Source organism: Seriola aureovittata, chromosome 15 (genome assembly GCF_021018895.1).
Source record: "Seriola aureovittata isolate HTS-2021-v1 ecotype China chromosome 15, ASM2101889v1, whole genome shotgun sequence".
NCBI lineage: Eukaryota > Metazoa > Chordata > Actinopteri > Carangiformes > Carangidae > Seriola > Seriola aureovittata.
The window spans coordinates 8,176,925-8,199,416 of NC_079378.1; the positions used below are offsets into that span (position 1 = coordinate 8,176,925).

Sequence of the window (22,492 nt, forward strand, 5' to 3'; positions counted from 1 at the left end):
ACTGCATCAAGCTAAAAAGAGTTTGAAGATACAGATCTAAATTGTGAGGTCTGACTCTGCTGCTGTTGTGATTCACAGCTCCTTTTTGTGCGCTCTGCTAACAGCGTTTGGAAATTGCAGTGAAGGGCGCTCAGTGAAAACCACGCTGTGTTGTAATTCTATTTTTAGGGTCGGTATTTAAAATGACACTGCAATGATGATAACAAGTGACACGTACAGGAACAAGCCTATTTTACACAGAGTTTTATATTTATTAAGAGTCAGTAAAAATATTTGTGCTCACCACCTAACTGTCAGCCAAATGTTATACGTAATTTAGATGCCTCATTTACGAATGTTTTCCATCTTATGTTGCTGGGTAACACTGTTTTGTTATTATTGTGTCATACATGTTGGTCAGAGAATCCCTACACACATCATCTTTCACAAGTAAACACACATGCCTTATATTTCTATCAAAACAAGGTTTTATTGCATAAACATATATGGATATAATTTTAGATTAAACAGATTAAACTTGTTATTTGCATTTTTAAATATCCATTCAGTTGTTAACTATTGCTGTTTTCTTTCTCCTTTTCTAAGCAGCATGCCAAGGTTGTATTACATATCTGTGTTTAGTTTTTATCTCTATACAATCTACAAGGTAAAAACATGTTTTGGTAAAAACAAATCTCAAAAGCAACTTTCAAAAACATGAAAATCATGAACCGATTCCGTCCTGTTACAGATATAACAATGTAAACTTCAAAAGTGTTGGTAAAAGGTCTTTCAAATGAGTTTCCCTTACATAGCCATGCAAGGATGTCTGAATGGCACAATTATTAGAGAATTGTTAAGAGAAGGTGTGGTCTATGCTGGTTTCAAAAGGACCATGACGCTAATAGACAAAGGTGAAAACATGGTCCGTTGGTCAAATGTCAATGTGCTGAGAATATCAAAGACATAAACTGACTTAACGAGGATAAGTGTAGCATACATTATACAGCAGTTTATACGGGACTATGGGGCAGTGAAAACATTCCATAAAAACCTAATGTGGCTAAAACACACAATATATTGTACTCAGTGTCAAATTGAACCATCCACAGTGAGGCCTACAGACTCTACCCTAGATGATGTGGAACAGACATGATGACGACGACGATGATGATGTGACCTTGTATTTGCATATTTATGAAAATGCCCTCTCCTGCACTCTGATTTGATTAATAGCTGGTAGAAACTAGAAAAAATGGCTATTACAGTATAAATTGGAAAGTCAAATATGTGACAGTAGTACATACATACCTACATTGAAATCAAGGCTGTGCCACCACAAAGAAAGATTAAATGGATTTCCCTGTCTTTCAAAGACACGGAAATCTAAACAACAACATGCATACTGATTTACAGTATAATACATTTTTGCTGTTATACTTGATCTTACAAAGCTAGTTTTTTTTTTTATTTTAAAAGAAAGCCCTCTCCCCTCTTGCCCTCTTTATACACTGTCTAACACAGACGGCATTTAAACTCACATGGTCGCACATCAGTTTGATTGAAATATCTAGATTTGCTTTCGTCCATCCCAGCAAAAGACGAGAGAGCAAATAATCGCTCCGGGGTATTAATGGGAACGAAACAGTCTCTGATCCAGTGATGTCCAAGGGGAGCACCGTGCAGTTTAGGAATCCACACATGTTAATGTTGTAGCAATGAACACCAACAAATCTGTTTTAAAAGATGGCATCCACATAGGGCAGGTTGGTTGAAATAACTGTCACAATATTAATGAAAATACTTTTAATATCACAAAATCAAAATCACATGAAATCATAGAGATGATGTTCACTGTAACGAACTGATGCTTTAAATGTGTTAAACGCAATCTCAGGTAATCTTATTTTGAAATGATAATGTGTTTGAGATTCTTTGTTTGGACAAGAGAATTTTGGAAAACAACGACAGGAAATGAACATATAATCACAATACAATTCCAATGACAGTAGATAAACAGTGACATCTCTTTATTGGCCAGCCCTGCAACCACATTTAAAAAAAAAAAAAAAAAAAAAAATTTTCATCCTCAAATTTAATCTGTGGTTGTCATTGGGATGTTCAACCTCGGGCGGCTCCATTATAAAAGAGGAGTGTGATTGTAAACACCTACAAGGTCTTTTCAAAACTCGTCCCAGTGAGATTTTATAACATGTTAGTGCTCTCAGATCTGAACCATAAAACACAGATACGACCCCAGAAACCATCACAGGCACCACAGCTGACACCTTCAGTCTCTCATCCAATCCTGAGCTGTATACAAGTGCAACAGCACAAATTGGGATGTGGGAAACAAAAAAAACAAAAAGAAATTCTTGATTTTTGCCATTAAAAATAATGAATGTTCACTAATACAAACCTAACTGCCCTTGTGACACTGACACGACACAGATCCAAGCTTAAAATCAGTGCTGTTGTTCTTCACTTTTGAACACCTTGTAAACATGGCTGTCCAAGCATTCAGCTGCAGTTCTCATCTTAACCACCAGGATGCAACCTTTTCCAAGAAAGCAGCCGTGGCAAACAGTAATTCAGAGCTCTACTGTATATCCCTGATATATCGCACTAGTTTCTACCCATCATACATTCTGCTGTTTAGAGGAATAATACATTACACAAGCTAAGTAGCACTATATATACAGTGAAATCCACGGGAAGCTGGGGTTAGAGTAATGTTTGGTATGGCAGTGTATATACTGGCATGCTTTTTGTGTGGTCTATATTTACCACAATTGGGCAGTATTACGATGAGATGCTGAGGTGAAACATTTTCCCCCCAACACATTACTAAAAATATTTTGTCTCAGCCTCGTCCTGTTATTATCCAAAAACCATATCTCCACTTTCATTGGAGAGATTTGATGTCTCTTGTTTTTTATCCTTTATATATTTGACACCTCTCAGACATCCTGAGCTTGTCTTTTACAGACTCACACAAATGTTGAGTGACCAATCAGTCAATCAATCAGTCAGTACTAAGACTAAAGAGCAGAGATGGTGGGAAAGTGGTGATTCTTAAGTGGTCCCTCACTGATTATTGTGTTGTGCTCCTTGTAGATACACAAAGATTTCAAAGATTAGTGGACTGAGCCGAGGACGCAGACGATTCACAAAAAACCTAGGGATGGGAGGGATTTACTATGCATTTAAATACTGTGCCCAACATTCAGTGCCCTCATTCACTCAGTTCACATTCAGCGCAACTTCTCTGGGGTTAATATTCAGTTGTCCATAATAACTGTTGTTTGTTTGTTTTTTTTTTAGAATGGCTCAAAGCACCTGATACGCATTTTCGGTAATTAGAAAATTAAGTTTAAAGGGTGGTCTTGGTCTTGAAAACAGCAAAATAAATCCTTCTATTTACTCTCATGATTTATATAAAAACATAATTCTTTTCCAGTTCAGGTTCCATATGACCAGTAAGTCCAGTTACTCTGCATGAAAACAAATATATTTCTTCATTTACTCTCATTGTCTGCTTCTATAAGGTTAAGTTCAAAATAAACTTAAAAAAAAAAGAAAAGAAAAAGTCAACTGATTGTTTAGAGAAGTGCTTGGGTTGTGGCTGGTCCAGCTTTGGCTGCAAAGACAAGATGTGAGGTCATGGCTGTTCTGTCCACTCCCCATGCTCACAGTGCAATTGGTTACTCCATGCCGTTCCGCAACATCTGATTGGCTGCGATAAGCATGACACTGATGATGAAAGCCATAGCGAAGGCGCATATCAGGCTTTTCCTGACGCACGTCTGCCGATTCTTCTTCTTAGGATGGACTGGGAGGAGCGAAAGAGAAAAGAAATAAGAGTCAACAGAGTTAACACAAGAAACCATGAAACCATTTTTTGTATTATAAGTTTAAATATGCAAATTATGCATTATCTAGATAAATATGAGCTCATTTTCATACATTTCCAGAACAGAAGTCTGAACATGGATGAAGCCAGGGTCAAGATTTGTGTTCAATTTGTTGACATATTAGAGTCAAAGCTTTTTACTGAGGAGATTTTGGATGTCTCCTTTTATCACTCCATAAAACAGAAAACACTGTTAACGGCCATTAAAAAGTCATTTTTCATCATGTTTTTAGGAATAAAATGTTACATAAATCAGGATGTGAATGATATGTGAACGAACTCCTCAGTAACCTTCAGAATATAGATCAGAATAAAACTGTAAAGTTTGGTGTAAGTGCTACTGAAGTGGAGATTTCTGGCATGGTATCAGAAAAAACTCATTTTAATAAAACTATTTTAAAATTCAATACATTTTCATTAAGAACCACTATTAACAATATTGTGGACAATACAAAGGAAATGACCACATTTGGATCTGATAACACTGTGCAGGAGGAGAGAGAAAGAGCTTTACAATGATACCTATGATGACATGGCACAGACAGTGATTGTGATGCTGCATTTGCGTTAGCAAGCTAACTGTTGGTGAAATTAGGAGAAATCTACAGACGCATACAGACAAAGTGCAGTAAAATAAACACCTAAATGTGTATTTTGGAGTTTTTCTTCCCTCTAGTCTGAATCAAATAAGACGTTATAGAAGAAAAAAAGCCTAAAATCTCAAAATATTTGCCTGTAGTGTCTCGCCTTAATTGACTCATTAGTTTATTGACGTCACATCTGGGCCAACATCTATTCCACTATCTTCTGTAACGCAGTGTAAATGATAATTCAGCATTTCCTGGGGTTTCATCATCCATTACAGCAGCTGCCATAAGAAACTGAAACCTTCAAAATTTGAACAAAGTTCAACAACGATTACTTTGTGAACACAGAAAAAAACTATAGCTACCATGAACAAACTACAGTGTGAGAACTTCTTCAATAAACTTTACAGGCATTTCCATAATCCTCAAAGTCTGTGCCTGAATTAGAAATTTCAGATTCATGTATAGTGATGGAATTTAAACCTGTTTCTCACAGTGCACCTTCAGACCCAAACAAATATCAGTGAAGTAGCAGCAAACATTTGTAGTTGCCATGTTCTGCATCTTATTTCTGTGACCCAGATTATCAGTATCAGAAGTGTCTTTAATGTGAAAAAAGATGAACACATGAAAGGCACAAACTGGCTCTAAAACAAAGGCAAGAGGAGTGAGGTGGAACTTTTGTTCTGCTGCCCCTGTTTGGGCTGAAAGGCCTCTTTTCTCCCCCAAAAAGATAATCTCTGTAGATTGAAAGAGGATGAGGAGTGAAGACAGATGTGTCCTCCAACAGGCCCTTGCAGCAAAAGCAACAACCAAAAGTTTCCTCTCCGTCAGCCCCCTTGTCTCAGTTTGTTAGAATCATACATTGCATCAATAAATCAAGTCACAGCTCTGAGTCGTGGATCTAAGAGGGATTGTGAAAGGCGCTGACGTCCCACTGGACAGGAAGAAGATGGGAGCAGGCATGAAAGAAGGATGTAGAGGATGTGGGAAGAAGGTTAAATGTGGGGAAGCATACAGCTGTCTTTTACCAGAGAGGCTGTACACCTCTTCATCTAGCTCCTTTATCCTCCCCCTGCCTACTTCTCCTCTTTCTACATCTTTCTGCTGTTCTTTTTCCTCTCCCTAATTCCACAGCATGCCCTTCCCTCAACACCAGAAACTTTGAGAAAAGAGTGCCAAGCCAGCAGTTCCCTGATCCCTCCGTTAGCCTCTTATCTCTTCCTTCACTGCCCCTAAGTTTCTCCATTTCCTCCCAGCTCTCTCTTTTTAGGGCTCCCTGAGACTGTAGGCCAGTACCCAATGGATTCATTAAGACTTTCCTAGTTTTTATGTGCGTTTGATCCGTCTTTACCTTTGTCCTAGTCTGACTTGGTTGAAGTTTCACAGCAGACAGGCAATTTCTAACTCTGGACCATAACTAACTAAGGGTCATTTTTTGGGTTTTCGTTTCTCTCTTCTCCCTCAAGCAACACAACTTCTGTCTCAAGAAAAAATCGTTTTGTGTTTCACTTGGGCACGCAAACATCAGCAGCCCATCAACCCTCTCATTCCTGGCTTTGAAACTCAAGGAAATTAATTCATGACCTTGACATTAATAGATTTTTATCATTAAACGTGACATCTGTTTTCTTGAATCTGGTTTAACATTCTTGACCTTTCTCTAAGATTCAGCACCTTACAGATGAAAGCTCTGTGGTGGATGATACAGTATCGCGGCTGATTACAACTTTCACCTTACAATTTTGCCAAACAAAACTTAGAAAGTCATTAAAAAATGTCTGTGTTTAAAAGTGTTATTTCTTTTCCAGTTTTTTTTTTTCACGAATTTAAACCGGTGTCGCTGGAAGCAGCATAGACTTTTGATTTATGATTCATCTATAATTCAGCCTTAAAAGAGTGGTCTGACATTTTGTGAAACATGCTTATTTTCTTTCTTGCTGAGAGTTGGATGTGAAGATCAATAGCACTGTCAAAAGCTGTGCCCTGAGTTTGGAGCTAGAACCAGGAGGCAATCATCTTAGCTTAGCAAAAAGAATGAAAGCTAGGGGGGAAAGCTAGCTAGCTAATGCAAAGTTCAAATACATGCCTACCAACAGCTCTAAAGCTCGCTAGTTAATATGTTGGATCTTGTATGAAAAGTAAAAATGTGTTTGTGATCTTACGCCGAGTTACGTGCTGATTTGGCTTGTTTCTTGTCATTGTGAGGTTGACAGGCAGCCAGGAAACTGCCGGACTGTTTCCTGATATCAGACTGAACTGCCTCTTTGTTTCACTCCATTCATTCAGCCAGGGTATTTTGTTTTGTTTTGCCCTAACCAGTCAGTAGCAAATGACTGGTCCCATGGACATCATTTTCACTTCTTCTGAAAAAAGAGTTACAACAACCTGTTCAGCTGTATTTATCTCATTGTTGCCACTTTTCTTTTGCTGTTTTTTGTGGATGTAGCTTGGTAGCTAGGTAGCAGGAAGATGACATCCCTATTCTTAATCCTCCCAACTAAACTCTGATTGGTCAATTGTCTCTCATAAACAGCATGAAAAGAACAAATTAGAGATGCAATAGAGGTCTGGAAACAGGCCAAGGCTATTATCCATCTTTACGCTAAGCTAATCTGTCAATTGGCACTAGCTCCATTCTTAGCACAGAGTGGTATTGATCTTCTTATCTGATTCTCCGCAAAAGACAAATAAGTGTATTATGAGTAAAAGTTTATTATGTATTCTGAATTTCAGTACAAAATGAGTTGTTGTAAGCACAGGTAATTATAACAGCAAAGTTTCCATGAGAGTAGCTTCCTCACCTCCCTCATACTCAGGGCAGTTCCCTGAGGTTTCATTGAGGCTCTCCTCCTCGGTGATGATGATGTTCTCTATGTCCTTCATTGTCAGGTGGTCCCGGAAGGCGTGGAACAGCACCTGCTTCAGCTCATCCAGAGACAGCTGCTGCATGTCAAACTGCAGGGACACACGGCGATCAATGCAGAGACACAGTCATCCATAAACTGGCTTTATGAGGTTAGATAAATATAGACGATAAGAATGTAAGAATGAGGTGTGAAATGTACAAGCTGTGAAAAACGATGGCATCTACATTTGTGCTCTATTGCATAAAATGTGTTGTAAGTGTAAGTAAGAAAGATGTCTGTTGTAATGTAATGGCAGCATGTTTGCCAATGCATCACTAGTGCTATTTTTGGGTGCCTGAATCAGTATGCAAACCTGTGTGTATTGCATAAATGTATGCATGCCATCGGGTTAATGGACATATCAATTAAAATGAAAATACCGGCACATAACTTCATTGCAGGTGGTTGTATTCTCAGGTGTGTGCGCATGTTCGTGTTTAAAATGATTTATGAGGCTCTGACCAATCACTGACTTGAAATCTGAATATATCTCAGCCTTTGTCCTACGCCCTGTCTGCCCTTCCCAAACATCACGTCCTTCCTGCCAGTCCAGCAGATCCCCTCTACAAGCTATATACACACCTGCACACACACATAGCATCTACAGTATGTCTAGATTATTTACCTCACTGACGGATTCAAATACAATCAGTCGCTCGGTTTAACACAACAGATGGACATACTGAGGCAGAGAGGAAGAAAATAGGGGGTTGATGGAGTCGAAGAGAGATCGTGTAAGATGGGAAAACAGGAAGTATGGCGAGGTCAGAGAAAACTGAGACGATGGACGTAGTGGGAGACACAGATGGAGAAAACAGAACTGGCAGACAATAGTGGTACAGGGACCTGACAGAGTTGAGATAGTGGAGAAGAAATGCTCATTTCAACAGGGGGATGGTAATCCTGTTTGTGCTTTATTGCTATTGCTAAATTCCAAGAACAACATCTTTCATACTCAAATACCTCGGGGAAAACAAGAGATATTGTTTCCAAAAGGAAAATTACTAGCGTTAATGTAGGATTGGATATCGAACCTCAATATTGGTACTGACCATCAGTTATCAAAACCTGACAGTGAATGCTTGGTCAGACTCGTAGTTTATTTTTTCATTACAGGAGTAGTTTGACATACTGGGAAATAAAAGTGCATATTTGCTCACTTGCTGAGAGGTGGTCTCATTAGTCACTGAATATGAAGATAAAGCCAAAAGACGTTTAACTTTGCTTAGCACAAAGACTTGAAACGGGGAAACCGCTAGCCTGCCTCTGGCCAAAGTTACAGATTTTGTATCAAGACTTTAGATCTTGTCTATTAAATCTGTAGGAAATAAGTGATAAAACAACGAGATGTGATTTTGCTGAAAGTTTCATGGAACTTTTTCTTTGCCGGGCACAGTGATTGTCTTGTCATCACCATGAGATTTGCAGGAAGTCAGCGGAGACTTGAGGAAGTCAGTACCTGCAGCCAAGAATTTACATCCTGTAAAAACCACAATGTGTCAGTTTTATTCTTGTTTTTTTCCTACAGAAATGCAATGTGTTAGTTAATGAACTGTAGAGGTTCTGGTATGTGAATTTTTTTTTTTACCTTTGGAGAGAGCCGGGACAGCTATATCCCCTTGTTCCCAGTCTTTATGCTAAGCTAACTGCTTGCTGGCTATAGCTCCTCAATAATATTAAGTATATTTATAATTATATAATTTCTTTAACCAGATATTAATTGAATTACATGATCATTTTGAGAATGTATTTTCATTTAGGTTCTCAAGAGCTTGACAAGATATTAATGCATTAAAAGAAACGTGTGATATCATCTTCCAACATGCATATATACACACATGCAAACACTCATTTTATGTAAGCACTTAACGTGGAATATTAATCTTTATATCTATATGTACAGTATTTTGCATGTTCGCTTCTGTGTGCATTGATGTGGAAACAAAAATCGTTTTGCAGATGTGTATTGATTTCAGTCTAACCATTGCTGCTGCTTTCCCTGGTGATTTACACTGTAATCACACACGCACGTGCACGCACGCACACACACATTATTAGCAAACCTGGGACACTGCAGTAAATAGAAGAATGATTTCACACATACACAGATTAACACACTCATTAAATCACTCATTTTTTCTCATGTTTTCTCTCCAACTTCTCACTCACACACACAGACCAAAACAAACACTCACACACACCCTTTGCTAGATAAAGGTAAAAGAGAATAACCTAATAGAACATGGAACCAAGATTATTATCTATAATATGGTTTTCAAACTGAGGTTATACTCAATAGCAAACAATGCAACGTGGAAGATAAAGATGTTGTCACTCCCAGTTTGATTGAGTTTTTTTGAAACTTGAAATCTGTTATTTATATTTTCTAAAGCTAAGCACGGCTGCAAAACAGGTCAATATTTAATATAATGATGATTTTCAGCTATTTCTCAAATTCTTTTATTATATACATGATTATACTTTAAATGTATATGGTCAAACAAAAACACAGATTGGGCCTTTAATTGCTCTGACTCATGCAACCTTGTGTGGCACTCCAGGGCAGACAAACAGGGAGTGGCAGCAGCAGTTCGAGGGCCTGATTTCTGCTGTCCTTCTTGCCAAACGTATCTCTGCTTTGAATGGATGCAGGCAAGTGGAGGAAAAACTCTTTGGACTGCAGCCGCAGGACAGACAACATGACAGTTCAGGGCAGGAGCACGGAGAATGTACAATGTTCCTGTCTGTCTGTCTGAGGGGGGAAATGCCACAGCGGAGCTGCTACCTGTTACCAACCAGTAGAGTGATTTCTCCACCTGCCTGGTCTCTGAAGGACATCGACATCCAAACAAACACACACACACACACACACACACACACACACACACACACACACACACACACACACACACACACACACACACAAAGTGATGATGGGGAAACAAAGACTTGAGAGTTTGCCTGTCAGAGCATTTTGTCTTTCGCTGGATGAACTCAAATATGCAGTGTGTGTGTGCGCGCGCGTGTGTGTGTGTGACAGGGAAACCGCAGGGGATCGCGAGCAGTGACCGGTGACATACTGAAGGAGCCAGGACACATCAATCAGAGGAACAGGTGCTTACACGCTGTCCTTCCTGTCTAATCCTGCTTGCCCTCATACAGCAAAAGCTTGTTCCGTCAGTCGTCCACCTGCTTTGTCTTCTGACCCTTATCTAAAAAGTCACCCTGAGTGACAACCTCCAAGTGTTGTTTCTTTTATTCTGTACTCTTTTCCTCCCATTTTTCTGTTTTGCAGCAGCAATAGATCAAGTGAAGTTTCTGTGTTTCTGTTGGAAAAACATTTGTACCAAACTGCTGTAAAAGTACAGAGATGTGCATCCATGTGATCTGCATGTACACAAACACACACACACACATACACACACACACACACACACACACACATATGAATAATAGATAAACTGGATCCATAGAAACATAATCAGCTACAATTGCTTTTCCGATGGAATGAACGCCGACTCCTAAAAATAGATTTTGTCAACCTGAAGCAAAATGTTCTACAGTGGAGGAGCTGAAACCGACGAGGCCCTGTCCCAGTCACTTTTCACACACCAGTGTTAGAGTAACTGCACTTATGGTGTTGCACTTTGGATAAAAACCATCCACCAAATGGCAGTTATTATGTAACAGAGACATACCACATTTTTTAAAATTACACCACATTTGGCATCGCCGGTCATGAGTATGAACATGGCAGACTGTCTCAGCAGATGTAGATGACAGTGATCAGCCTGTCACTGACCAACTACTTCATTCTGCTTCCTTCACCCTTCTTCTTCAGTCTCTGCTTTCATTGATGAAACACTGACAGGTGGTCGAGCTAAAAAAAAAACAAGTTAATGGTAGAAAACTTTGATAAAAACTTGGTATAACTTTGACTATATCTATAATGTAACTATTGACACAAATGAGTACAGATGAGATTTTCCACTCTGAAATAAATGGAAACCACTTTAGAGACGGGCTCCACCCAAAGCAAAACTACATTTTAGGTCATTCAAGTGCTTAAACTGACTCGTGTCTCTTCCAGTCATATAAATAATGACATATTCAAAAAAAGGTGGAATTAAAGTGATGGTGTATGTGACTGCAGGAGGTCAAGGTGAATGGCTTGGCTAACAAAGCATGTCACTTTGACCCTGGAGACCATAACTGGCGTCCCCTCTCCTACTAACTGCGTCAGTGTTGGTTTTCTTTCATGTCAAGAGTTAGACGAGTAGATCAATACCACTCTCATGTCTGCCCGTTCAATGTCGAGCTGGAACTGAGACATGGTTAGTTTATCTTAGCTTAGCTTAGCATAATAAACACAGTTTACAACATCCTAGTTAAATCTCTTCTATAACGCTGATAGTGGCGACAGCTTACAGTCTCTGCGTTCTGTTGATGATGGTGATGGACTGACGGCTGACAGTTAACTCGTTGACTACACACGATCTGTGGCATACGAGCCCGGTCTCTGTAAAACTATTCAGTGTAACATTGTCACATTAGCATAAGCGGGTTAGTCACTGTTCCCGGCCTAGAAATATCCTGGTATTTAAGGTGATGTATGAATTAAACAAACAAGATATAGTGTGTTGATTAGTATTAATGAGCTTTAGAGGTGCTGGTCGGGTGATTTTATTAACCTTTGGACAGAGTCAGGTTAGCTGTTTCTCAGCATCTCTAGTCTTTAATCTAAGCTAAAGGAACCAGCTGCTGGCAGTAACTATTAATATATTTATTTTATTGTTCCTTTTGAACTAGTAGTTTTCATTGCCTGGAATTAACTGTGTAATCAACAAAACTCTACCATGGCTAGATGTAATGTTAAAGAGTCACTGTGTGCTTTGGTGAACCTGTACATTGCTGCAGTAGGATCACTGGATGAACCACCGGAGGAGAAGAACGAAGAAGTCGTAGGCCCCTTGGGATAAAAAAGCGTCTGCCAATTGAAAGTAATGCAAGTCTGACCAGTGTGAACATCTTCCAGCTACTGTAAAATTATAAAAGAATCTGCAGACCCATGTCTTATAGACACTTTCCTAAATACACTGTTTTGATATTGGTTAAAGTTTGTTGTTTTTAATCGAGCTGAAAATGAAAATGACTATCTTTAGGCACTTCAGCTTAATTTGCAATGGAAGACTGGATGCTTCCTTTTTCAAATCTAATTTACTGACTGTCAGCAGAAACGTGGTAACTCGAGTCAGGAGTTTTTCAAAGACGATATCTGAATCTCCCCGAGGTTTTACTCAGACCACGCTACAGCGGAAAATAAACAGAAAAACAGAAATGTTTCCCAGATATTTGAGTGGTACACTGAATCAAACAGGCCACACACACAATCTGTCTATTCAAGATATGTACACACAGGAAAATGTAATCACACACAAAACATGACAACACCAACATGAAGTCAATCATTATATATCTCACTGTGCAAGGATATTATCTGAACGGAGTCATTATGGCCCAACGTGATGTACCTCCTTCTCCTCCACCTTTCTTTTTTCAACACAATGACTCTCTCTCTCTCTCTCTCTCTCTCTTCCTGTCTCCCTCTGAGGTCTGTGAAATATAAACACACATACAAACAAACACACAAAAAACACTGCTCTCACACAGTCCTCAAACACACTTCCTCCCACCATTTCATCCCCCTCCTCCTCCTCCTCCTCCCTATATTCTTTTGCTCTCTGCGTTCATTGCTCGCTTCCTCTCCCCTCTCCTGCTTTCTGTCCTCTTCCGTCTCTCATTTTTCCGTCCCCTTTCTTCCTGTTTTCTCATGGTCTGTCTTTTTCTCTCTTTGTGGGAGGTGAACGTTTTAAATCACCCCTGAGACGCACACCGTCTGCGACCTTCATGAATCACAGTCTCTTGTACCTCTTCTTTCATTTCCCCCCACTCTTCTCCTTTGTGGGTTTGCTTTTATATTCCTGTATTCCTTATGTGGGGCATCCCCCCACTCCACCCCCACCACCCCCCCTTTCCCCACATGTTGTCCAGCCAGCCTCTCTATTTTCCTCATCTCTTTCAGCCTCGCTGGCTTCTCCCTCTCTCTGTCACAGACGCAATGTGTCTCATTTTAAAAAAGAGGTGCTTTATTCCACACAGCTTAGACAGAAATGATCCTGGTTAAAATCAGACATTTTTTATATTCATTTCTTTTGTTTTCTGATGTGTGAATGGCATAGATGGCGGTTTTTCCTTCATGATATTTTCTTAAGTGTTTGCACAATGAAATCTAGGATGAAGACCATCTATGTAAATGTGGCCCAGTATGTTTTTTTATAACCTGAAACACACACACCTCCTCATTTCAGTGAGTCACCCTCTAAACGTTTCTCCTCTCATTTGACTCAAGGAAAATCCGAGAACAGCTTCCTGAGAGCTGTCGCCCTGCTCAACCAGCCATCCTCACACTCAACGCCTTACACACTTAAACACACACACACACACACACACACTCTGCACTTTTCATTATTGTCGCATGTCTTACCTAAGAGGCAGCAAAAAAAAAAAAAAAAACACTATCTGAGAGCAGAAAATGTTCTGTCTGGAACAGTTTTCAAAAACAAAGTAAGCACGTTCAAACGCATGTAGATGAGCTGCAGCCTTAATCACCACTGAGCCCAGTTTGGACACTTGGAAGCACACAAGCTCACACTTCCCCTATTAAAAAAGGGGCACATCCCTGAAATCTTTATTATGGTAATACTTTCTGCAACACTGCAAATGATAAACACACTTGCATACGCGAAACCCAAAAGTACACACATACTCATGTAAAGAAACACTTAATTCTCAGCAGGTTTCTTTTCCTTCAAGACTCAGAGTTGAAAGAAAAAAGTCTCTGTTTTTGAAAGAGAACAGAGGAAGCAGTTGGGGGGCCTGAGAGAGAGAGTGTGTGAGTGTGTGTGTGTGTGTATTTTTGCAGTTAAGTAGGTGTGAGCTTGTGCAGACTCCCTGCAGAAGCTAGGACTGTGCTTAAGGATGTAAGACCAGCTCTGACTCCTGAGACACACAGTCAGAGGTGAGACGGAGTAAGTAAGTTAGAGTAGGTGTAACGGATGGAACTGATAAATGACGAAGAGAGTGAGTGATGAGAAACATCTTCTTTACCAGCTGGGAGGAGGACGCTTTGTTTCTCACCTGCCAGAAGATGTTGTCAATGGTGTTGCCCAGGAATCCTTCTCGGTTGTCGGACGACAGCAGTTTGGGCCCCAGTATCGTCATGAACTCCTCAAAGTCCACCTGGCCATCGCCTGCAGGCAGACAGACACACACACACACACACACACACACAGGCACCAGAACAATAGAAAATCAGATACTAAGAAGTTTATGTTTGCAGAAAAAAAGAAAAACGCACTGACATCGATCCACAGATGGATGTGCCCTCATCCATGACAAACACTCAGGCATCTTCAGCCCTAATTCACCTTTCAAATAATGAGTGTTCACCTGTACGAGCGTGTGTGCCTGTGTGTGTCTGTGTATGGGCGACTGTGGGAACATTTTTTTTGTGACAAGTCCGGGAACATTTGGCAAATTTAAATTCAAAGGACACAACTTGTGAAGCTTTGCATTATGTATTCTACTGCTGCATGTTGTTAGAGATTGCAATCAACAGCCGACGTCCCGCTCAGTGAGCATCTCCACGACAGCATGTCTTATAAACTGAGTTAGTGCATCGACCTATTATACTATATAGTGGCAACACTGATATTACCAGTAATTTACAGTCTTATCTAATGGTCTATTTATTATTTGCTATAATAAAGAGCACATTAGAAGCATTAGCAGTATTCTGCACAAGTGCCAGCGCTCTTGTGTTTTTATTGGTCGCAGGATAACACTTAATTTTATGGGTTTAATTTCTGAATAATTTCCAAGAGTTCCCTTGAAAAAAAAAAAGGATGCAATTTGGTACTAATTAAAGGGGAAATCAAGTTAGTATTCAGCTGGTACACTTCCAATAATTGAAGTCTAATTACTTGCTGTGTAACCTAGAGAGTCGTGTAGTCAGGGCACAGCAGCCAGCTGAACATGTAGAAATGTGAAATTTGTCAACAGGTATGCATTCAGTCCGACATGTGCAATGAAGTTAGTGTTTACTCGGGTTTAAATTAAGTCGTTCGTACAAGAAAATTCTTTTTTTCCCTACAGTTAGATGAAAATTACAGTTTTTTGGAGGGAAGTTTCTAGGAAATTACTAAAAATGACTGGGCAATTACAGATTCACAAAATGCAGTGCTGCCTTGTATCACGTCAATCATCAGTATTATCAAAAATGATCAGTTCTCTGTTCTGAAACCTGACTGCAGCTTCTCAAAAATGCAGTTTTTGAATTAACATAATATAATCTTACATTTCAAGAGCACTTTGCTCGAAAACCTGAAGGACGGGTAAGAGGATAATGCCACAGATCAGCGGATTAAGATTTCTTAAGCACATAAAATTAATTATATAAGAGACTGCGCAGGTTGTCTAACACCTGATAATGATTGACAAGCTTCAGCTAATTGCACCAGCAGTGATCGCTTTCAGTGCTTTGTGAGCGATGACACGGAGACGACAGCAGTCACAGGTAGAGGACTTTAAGGGAGATACTGTCTCTCTCTCCTCAGAACAAATGGCAGTGCTGCTCTCGTGGAGGCAAAAGCAAAATGCTTTTAGCTCTGACCTTTGATATTTACCGCGAGCTGTGGAATCAAGAGCAGGAAGATAAGACCCGGCTGAAAGATTGAGTAGCTTGTTTGTGATGCAGGGACTGCTTAAGGGTAATTGCAGTCTTGTGTGAATTTACAAGCAGAGCTGAAGTTTAAGGAGCAGGAGCTCTCTTTACTGTCTCAGGGGGATTTGTTTTTGACAACTGACCACCTGCTGCTGTGAATGCAATTTAGAAATGCTTTGTGGGATCATTTTGAAGGAAGCTGTGACTCAAATTCCACGTGGCCGCAAGGAAGTTAAAGAGGCATTCATTTCTGTCTTTTTGGCATCAACTGTGTTGAATTTTAATGTGATGTCAATGGAAAACACTTGGAAATATTCATACAACTTGCTTTCTTTGAAAAGGCAAATATTCTTCTTCAGGCTTGTGCACCTCATGTTTTAATACAGACACAACACCTATAAAGAAACATTATACACATGCAGTATATTTCAAGCTTTGTTCACTCTGTGTGTTTTTGCATATGTGCATATGCACCCAAGTGTGTGTCCTTATGTAGTGCCTCACCATCCATGTCCAGTCTCTGCATGATGATGGCCAGCTCCACTTCGCTGGGCATGTAACCCAGGGAGCGCATGGCCATGCCCAGCTCCTGTTTGGAGATGAAACCATTCCCATCACGATCCAAAACACGAAACGCCTCACGGATCTCTGCATGACAAACACACCACATATCATCACTGTGCATTTCTGTGTTTCCGTCCGCTTCCTTTCAGACATCTTTTTCCTCTTCTTGTTTTGCACGTGTCTTGAAGGTCTGGGGGATCCTTAACCTGTTGGTCTTTTTTTTACTGCCTTTAAAACCCAAGGCTGGGATTTAATTGATTGAGTGACTTCTCTGGTCTTTCCTCTGTGTGTGTGTGTGTGTGTGTGTGTGTGTGTGTGTGTGTGTGTGCGTGTCCCTATTCATTTCCTTTTATTCATTCGCATTTGAGATGCTGTGACTGACTCTGACACGTTTGGCGTGTTATTAGGAGATTTCTTTTCATTTTCACTGTTCAAGTTCATTTTTTTAAGTTGTCTCCTTGACATTCAGTGTGTTTGATCTCCGAGTTGCTGTGTGTGCTTATTACACCACTGATTTTAATAAAACACCAGTGGTGGTTGTTTGTTCATACACTTGACATATCTTTACATTTTCCTGGCAATGCTGTTGTAGTGCCACAAAACCATCGACATTGGACATTTAGATGGATGGTTGTGTGACTTTGACACTAAATGCCGCATTTAGCATCCCGTCTTTTACCTCTGTTCAGCATGATTTCCTTCAATCATCATCACAATCCTTCTCTAACTGCAAAGTGGTTATAATCAATATTTTTTATATCAACAGTCAATTAAATGGCTGCTTGTATGTTAAAGAGGTCACCTGATGCTGTTGTTCCACTGAGCTGTAAAGGGTTTCAGCTCATTGTTTTCATTTTCCAGCCGACAGCTTTACTGTTTCAGCTCAGCCTCACTGCACCCATAGTGTTGTTTCCAGATGTAGCAAGTGATAAAGCTCCAAAAACCCACGCTAGGCTACCTGCTCAGCACCAAGCAGCAAACGGACAAAAGGAGAGACTAGCTGGTAAAAAACAGACCAGTGGAGCATTAAGAGACAGATATTCCTCAGCAAGAGGTAGAGACCAAAAACAGAGCTAAAAGAGAGCGAATGTGGGACTGGAGACACAATTACAAATCAGTGCTAATGTTTCTCCATATCTGCTCGACGTGTGAATGAGCAACTGTTTGCTGACATGGTGACGATGATACCTTCCTGTTGTGTTTACAGCTTGTTGCACTGCTGCCAAGTGTTCAAAAAATGATTGAATGCAGGTTGAACCCAGCTGTAGTCACGCCTCAACCAGATCAGAATCATACGATTCATTTGTGACTAATGTTGTTCTTGACAACGGGGGGGGGGAATGACCTACAACAACCCTACTTGCTATTTAAGTTGAAGGACTTGTTGATTGTAACAAACTGTAACATACAAACTGCTTAAAGTCTCACAATTTCTCAGTCGTATGATTGTGTCTTCAGGCTTATAAAGTGTAATCCCAAAATGTAAACAGTGAGCCATCAGGTGGTGTCAGTGAGATGGACTAATCCATGCGATGACATTAATGATTAACAGATTTTAGCAGGTGTGTAGATGGTGCTGAAAGGTGCTTCCCCCGGTGCTGATAACAGGCTTTCCTGTTAGGAAGTGCTGCAGCCTGTCTTACATGCAAATCAAGGTGAGGGTGATCTCCCGCTACCCCCCACCCCTTTCCTTGTTTCTATTACATCTTTATACACTTATTGCATTTTACAAACCCCCAAGGGGCCTGTCCCAATCCCTCCACGCAGAACAATCACCATCAGCATCGCCAAGAGCATTTCCGACTCTCTCCTCCCACATAAAAGGCTTCCTCCTAACTTGGACTTGTAAGTAAACACACACACATCTCACGAGGCATCAATCTGTCCGTGCAGCAGAATTACTCAACCCTCCGAGGACCTTCTTGCTAAACACCCTGGTCAATCTCCAGCTAATTACCTGTCAATCAATTGGCAGTATCTGAGCGGAGGTGCAAGGGGGGGAAGTGGAGCTTTGGGTTGGGAGGGAGGTGATCGGATCTATAGACTCAATAAAGACAGCAGAAAGGGGGCAGGGGCTTTGCAAGTCTTTATTCAACATCTTTTCACACAAGAGCGCTCCATTTTTATGTGGATCTCTACACTTCGGGGGTGGGAGAGGGTGTCATTTTAGCTGGCATTCGGCAGAAAACACAATCGAGAAGAGTAATACCCTGCTGCACGACAGAATTTAAATCACAATTTCCCCAAAACTAATCCTTTTCCTAACCTAAACAATGAATTTTACATGATGCTCATCTCTCTCCGTCTCTCTCAGGCCGCGTGTCATTAATATTCTCGTCCAGACATGCGGCTCCTTCCTTCCTCTGTGTAATAAGTCCGTCTCAGATCTGCCTCCTGTTCCTGTCTTTGCTCTGTCAGTTGCGTGAGAGCCGAAGTTCACTCGCACCCCCAATCTGAGCCTGTAAATATCCCTTACGGCTGATAACTAGAGTCGAGCACTGTGCCACTGCCTCCCTTTCTCTCTCGCCAAATAAAGCGAGAATCAGAGGCGAGGGATTGGCGAATGCGGGTGAGTGTGCAGCCTCCCAAAACAAAGTGAAATGTATTTGTATGCAGCTCAACAGTGAGGAGTACATTTTCAATAGGGTACGAATGAGCTGGTCCCTAATGTATTACTGTGCGCCTGTGTGTCTGTTTGTATGAGCGCGCAGCCCTGCCTGTGTGCAGCTGTGTATTACGAAGTCAACCCTCCAGGAGTGTACATATTCTCACTGTGATGGATGAAACGCCTCGAAACTAGAGAAGAGGATGGTGGCGATCCAACACAGGGGGTGATTAACTAGCCTTTCTATCTGTGCTAGCAGATGATCCTGGAAGAACCTTCAACATCTCTCTGAAGTGGGATTAGGAGTTTTCAAATGCTGGCAGCAAATACCATGGATATTTTGTCCACATCAAACAATCCCATTGGTTGCGTTGGATCTGCGTCTGACAGCGCCGAGATAATGCCTCATCGTAATGTCTCGAGTCTTAGAGTCCAAATTCAATTTATATAATAGCTCTACATAGGTTCAGACTACTTTACCCTTCTCGCTGCCCTTGACAAAGAATCAGGCCAACTGGACTGATGATGATGATGATGATGATGATGATGATGATGATGATGATGATCATGAGGAGGAGGAGGAGGAGATGTTTCAGTCACTGTAGCTGCTCTGCTTTCAGTTCACTAAAGCAACTGTTTCAGTGAACTGGGTTGAGTTGAGTTGTGCACAAGGGACACTGGATTAAAAGATTTATGCTACAAAGTACTTCATACCAAAGCTCATTCGAGCTAACTACAATAGGGCACATATATAAACGCAAGCAAACAGCCTCAGTTTGAAACAACGTGCTCATGCTCTCTGTCCTCACCCGGTGACAGAATTAGCTGTTTTCTTTCCAACCAAAGCAACTGATGTAAGAAACATATGCATCGCAAAGTAGAAGTCTTTGTTTTGAGGTTACGTCACAGGATCAGTTCAAATCAGGACCCAAGTCTAGATACTCTCTGAACACATCCTGTATAGCGCACGGAGATAAACCTCCTCTTTGTCGGTTGAAGCCATTTTTAAAAAAAGAAAAACTGCATCAAACCTGGGTTTTATTTTCTTAGCTGTGGCCATTGCTTATGATAAATGTTCCACTTTACCGGATCAGCTACCACATTATTTGAAGGTAATAATGAAAGTGAGCGCACTCGACATGATGCTAATAATAACTAATATAAATGCAGAGGAAAACTGAGTGCATACAACTACAGCAAATACTGCAGGTGGAAGCTGAACCAGAATGAGGTCTGTGTATGTCTGTGTGCTGTGAGAGACATTTACAACGGACCGAGTCACAATATTACTATTGGGCTTTTCTGAATAATTACACTGTCCTTGTTTACAACCTGCCTGGGAGCCAATTAAATGGAGATGAAATTTAGCTTTAAACTCGAGTACAATACATCAAATGGTAGCATTTATGTTTCATATTGTACATGGTGCCGTACAAATCTCACGACCTATTCTTGGAGATGCTGCAACTTTCCAAGATCTTAGGGAATTACATTGTTGAAGACAGTTTTAGAACCAGTGGCCAGAGTTGTGACAGTAAAATCCATGTTCTAATAAGCTGCAGTTTTCCTTTAACAATGATGGTGTCGTATCAGAACGAGTCCTTTTAGCAGAATGATGTATGAAAAAATAACAGAAAAGGAAAAAAAAAAAATCTAGGCCATGTGATGACATATAAAACGACATATTTGTGTTTTAAAACAGCTACACAACATAAACAACAGATGGCTTTACTTTATCTCAAATGCCTCAAAAGTGCAATACATCTACAATCTATTTGTTTCTGATGATATCAATTCTCATGCAAGCTCGAAAGCTTGAATTATGATACCAATATCAATACGTTGGTGTCCTAATTCAGGCCTGGTCAAATTTATTTTATTTCTGTCAGACACCAACTGGCGTGAGTCCTGTGACTGATTTTATTTCCTAAGCACCATAATTGGAAACCAATGCATCCAGTCAAGCGCGGACAAAATGGCTAAACGAAAAAACTTTTCCCCGGGAGACCTGGAGCATTGTAACTGCATTGTTCCAGTAGTGAAACATTAATTGCTAGAAGCTCACACTTTACCCAGCACCCCTCACCTCCCTCCCTCTCTCTCTCTGTCGACACACTCACCTCCCAGCTCCTCTGTGGAGATGCTGGTGAGCTGGAAGGCTTCACTGCCCTCTGTCAGGGAGCTGCTCAGGTAGTTGTCTGGATAGAGCAGGCCCGCCCGCACATGATGGAATGGCATCTTCTCCCTGCAGAGCGCGCGCATACGCACGCACGCACGCACGCACGCACGCACGCACGCACGCACGCACGCACGCACGCACGCACGCACGCACACACACACACACACACACACACACACACACACACACACACAAAATCACACGGAGTCTAAATACACTTTTCATGACTGTGTATGTGAGAATGAGAAAACTTGAGTTAAGACAGATGTGTGTCTCAGTGCGTGCATGTGCATGTGCATGTGTATTCAAACCCTTTCTACCAGCTCGGTCGTGAGCCCCTTTTAGAAACACAAGCTCCTGTGGAGGGAACATTGTTCCTTCCACTCTGCTAATGCTCATTTCTGGGAGAAACCACTGTCTCGTCGTGGCAGAATCACAGTGACAAATTATGTAATCACATTATGATTCAATGGAGTAACAAAAAAATATTCCACTGTTATTGTTCCGATAAATACCATCAGAGGAGAATAAGGAACTCGGTATTATCCAGCAGTCATTCTCTGGCTGTGTTTCTCCTGCTTGTTCTTTGTTCAGTCTCATCAGTCCACAGAGGAAAAGCACAAGTCCTGTCACTATCGTTTCGTCCCCCCCCCCCCCAATCAGATCTACTGACTTCCTGTCCCGCCAGACAATCCCCACTGCCACCCAACACCTCACCGAGAGACCTCGGGGCTTGACAGGGCATCAATCAACCATGGCCTCTGCTGTCGTATGATCAGAGCGATTCTCTGCTTTGATTCATGAGCGTTGTCCCTCTGAGGGCTTTCCCAGTGTAATATTTTGACACTTTGGCAATATGCTTCAAGTAATATTCCTGCTAATAGTACACGGGGAACTGAACTGAGGTGAGGGAGACATAGAAAGATAGGCACGGAGGAAGAGATAGAGATCCCAAGAGCATTTCGTGAGCGGGC

At 40.9% G+C, this 22,492-nt stretch overlaps 1 protein-coding gene across 4 annotated transcripts in view; it reads right to left on the reverse strand.

The window, feature by feature from the left end:
- Window positions 1–1,634: 1,634 nt before the first annotated feature.
- Window positions 1,635–22,492, reverse strand: part of caln2 (calneuron 2) — a 44,663-nt gene continuing 23,805 nt past the window's right edge. For 3 of the 4 annotated variants that reach the window (XM_056398223.1, XM_056398222.1, XM_056398221.1), the window contains exons 2-6: window positions 21,460–21,584; window positions 16,675–16,818; window positions 14,586–14,698; window positions 7,284–7,437; window positions 1,635–3,811 (exon numbers count right to left, since the gene is read on the reverse strand). In XM_056398223.1, the coding sequence (XP_056254198.1) occupies window positions 3,684–3,811; window positions 7,284–7,437; window positions 14,586–14,698; window positions 16,675–16,818; window positions 21,460–21,577 (657 nt within the window). In that variant the 5' untranslated portion in view covers window positions 21,578–21,584 and the 3' untranslated portion in view covers window positions 1,635–3,683. The remainder of the gene's footprint in view (window positions 3,812–7,283; window positions 7,438–14,585; window positions 14,699–16,674; window positions 16,819–21,459; window positions 21,585–22,492) is intronic. The other variant, XM_056398224.1, reaches the window with a different exon arrangement.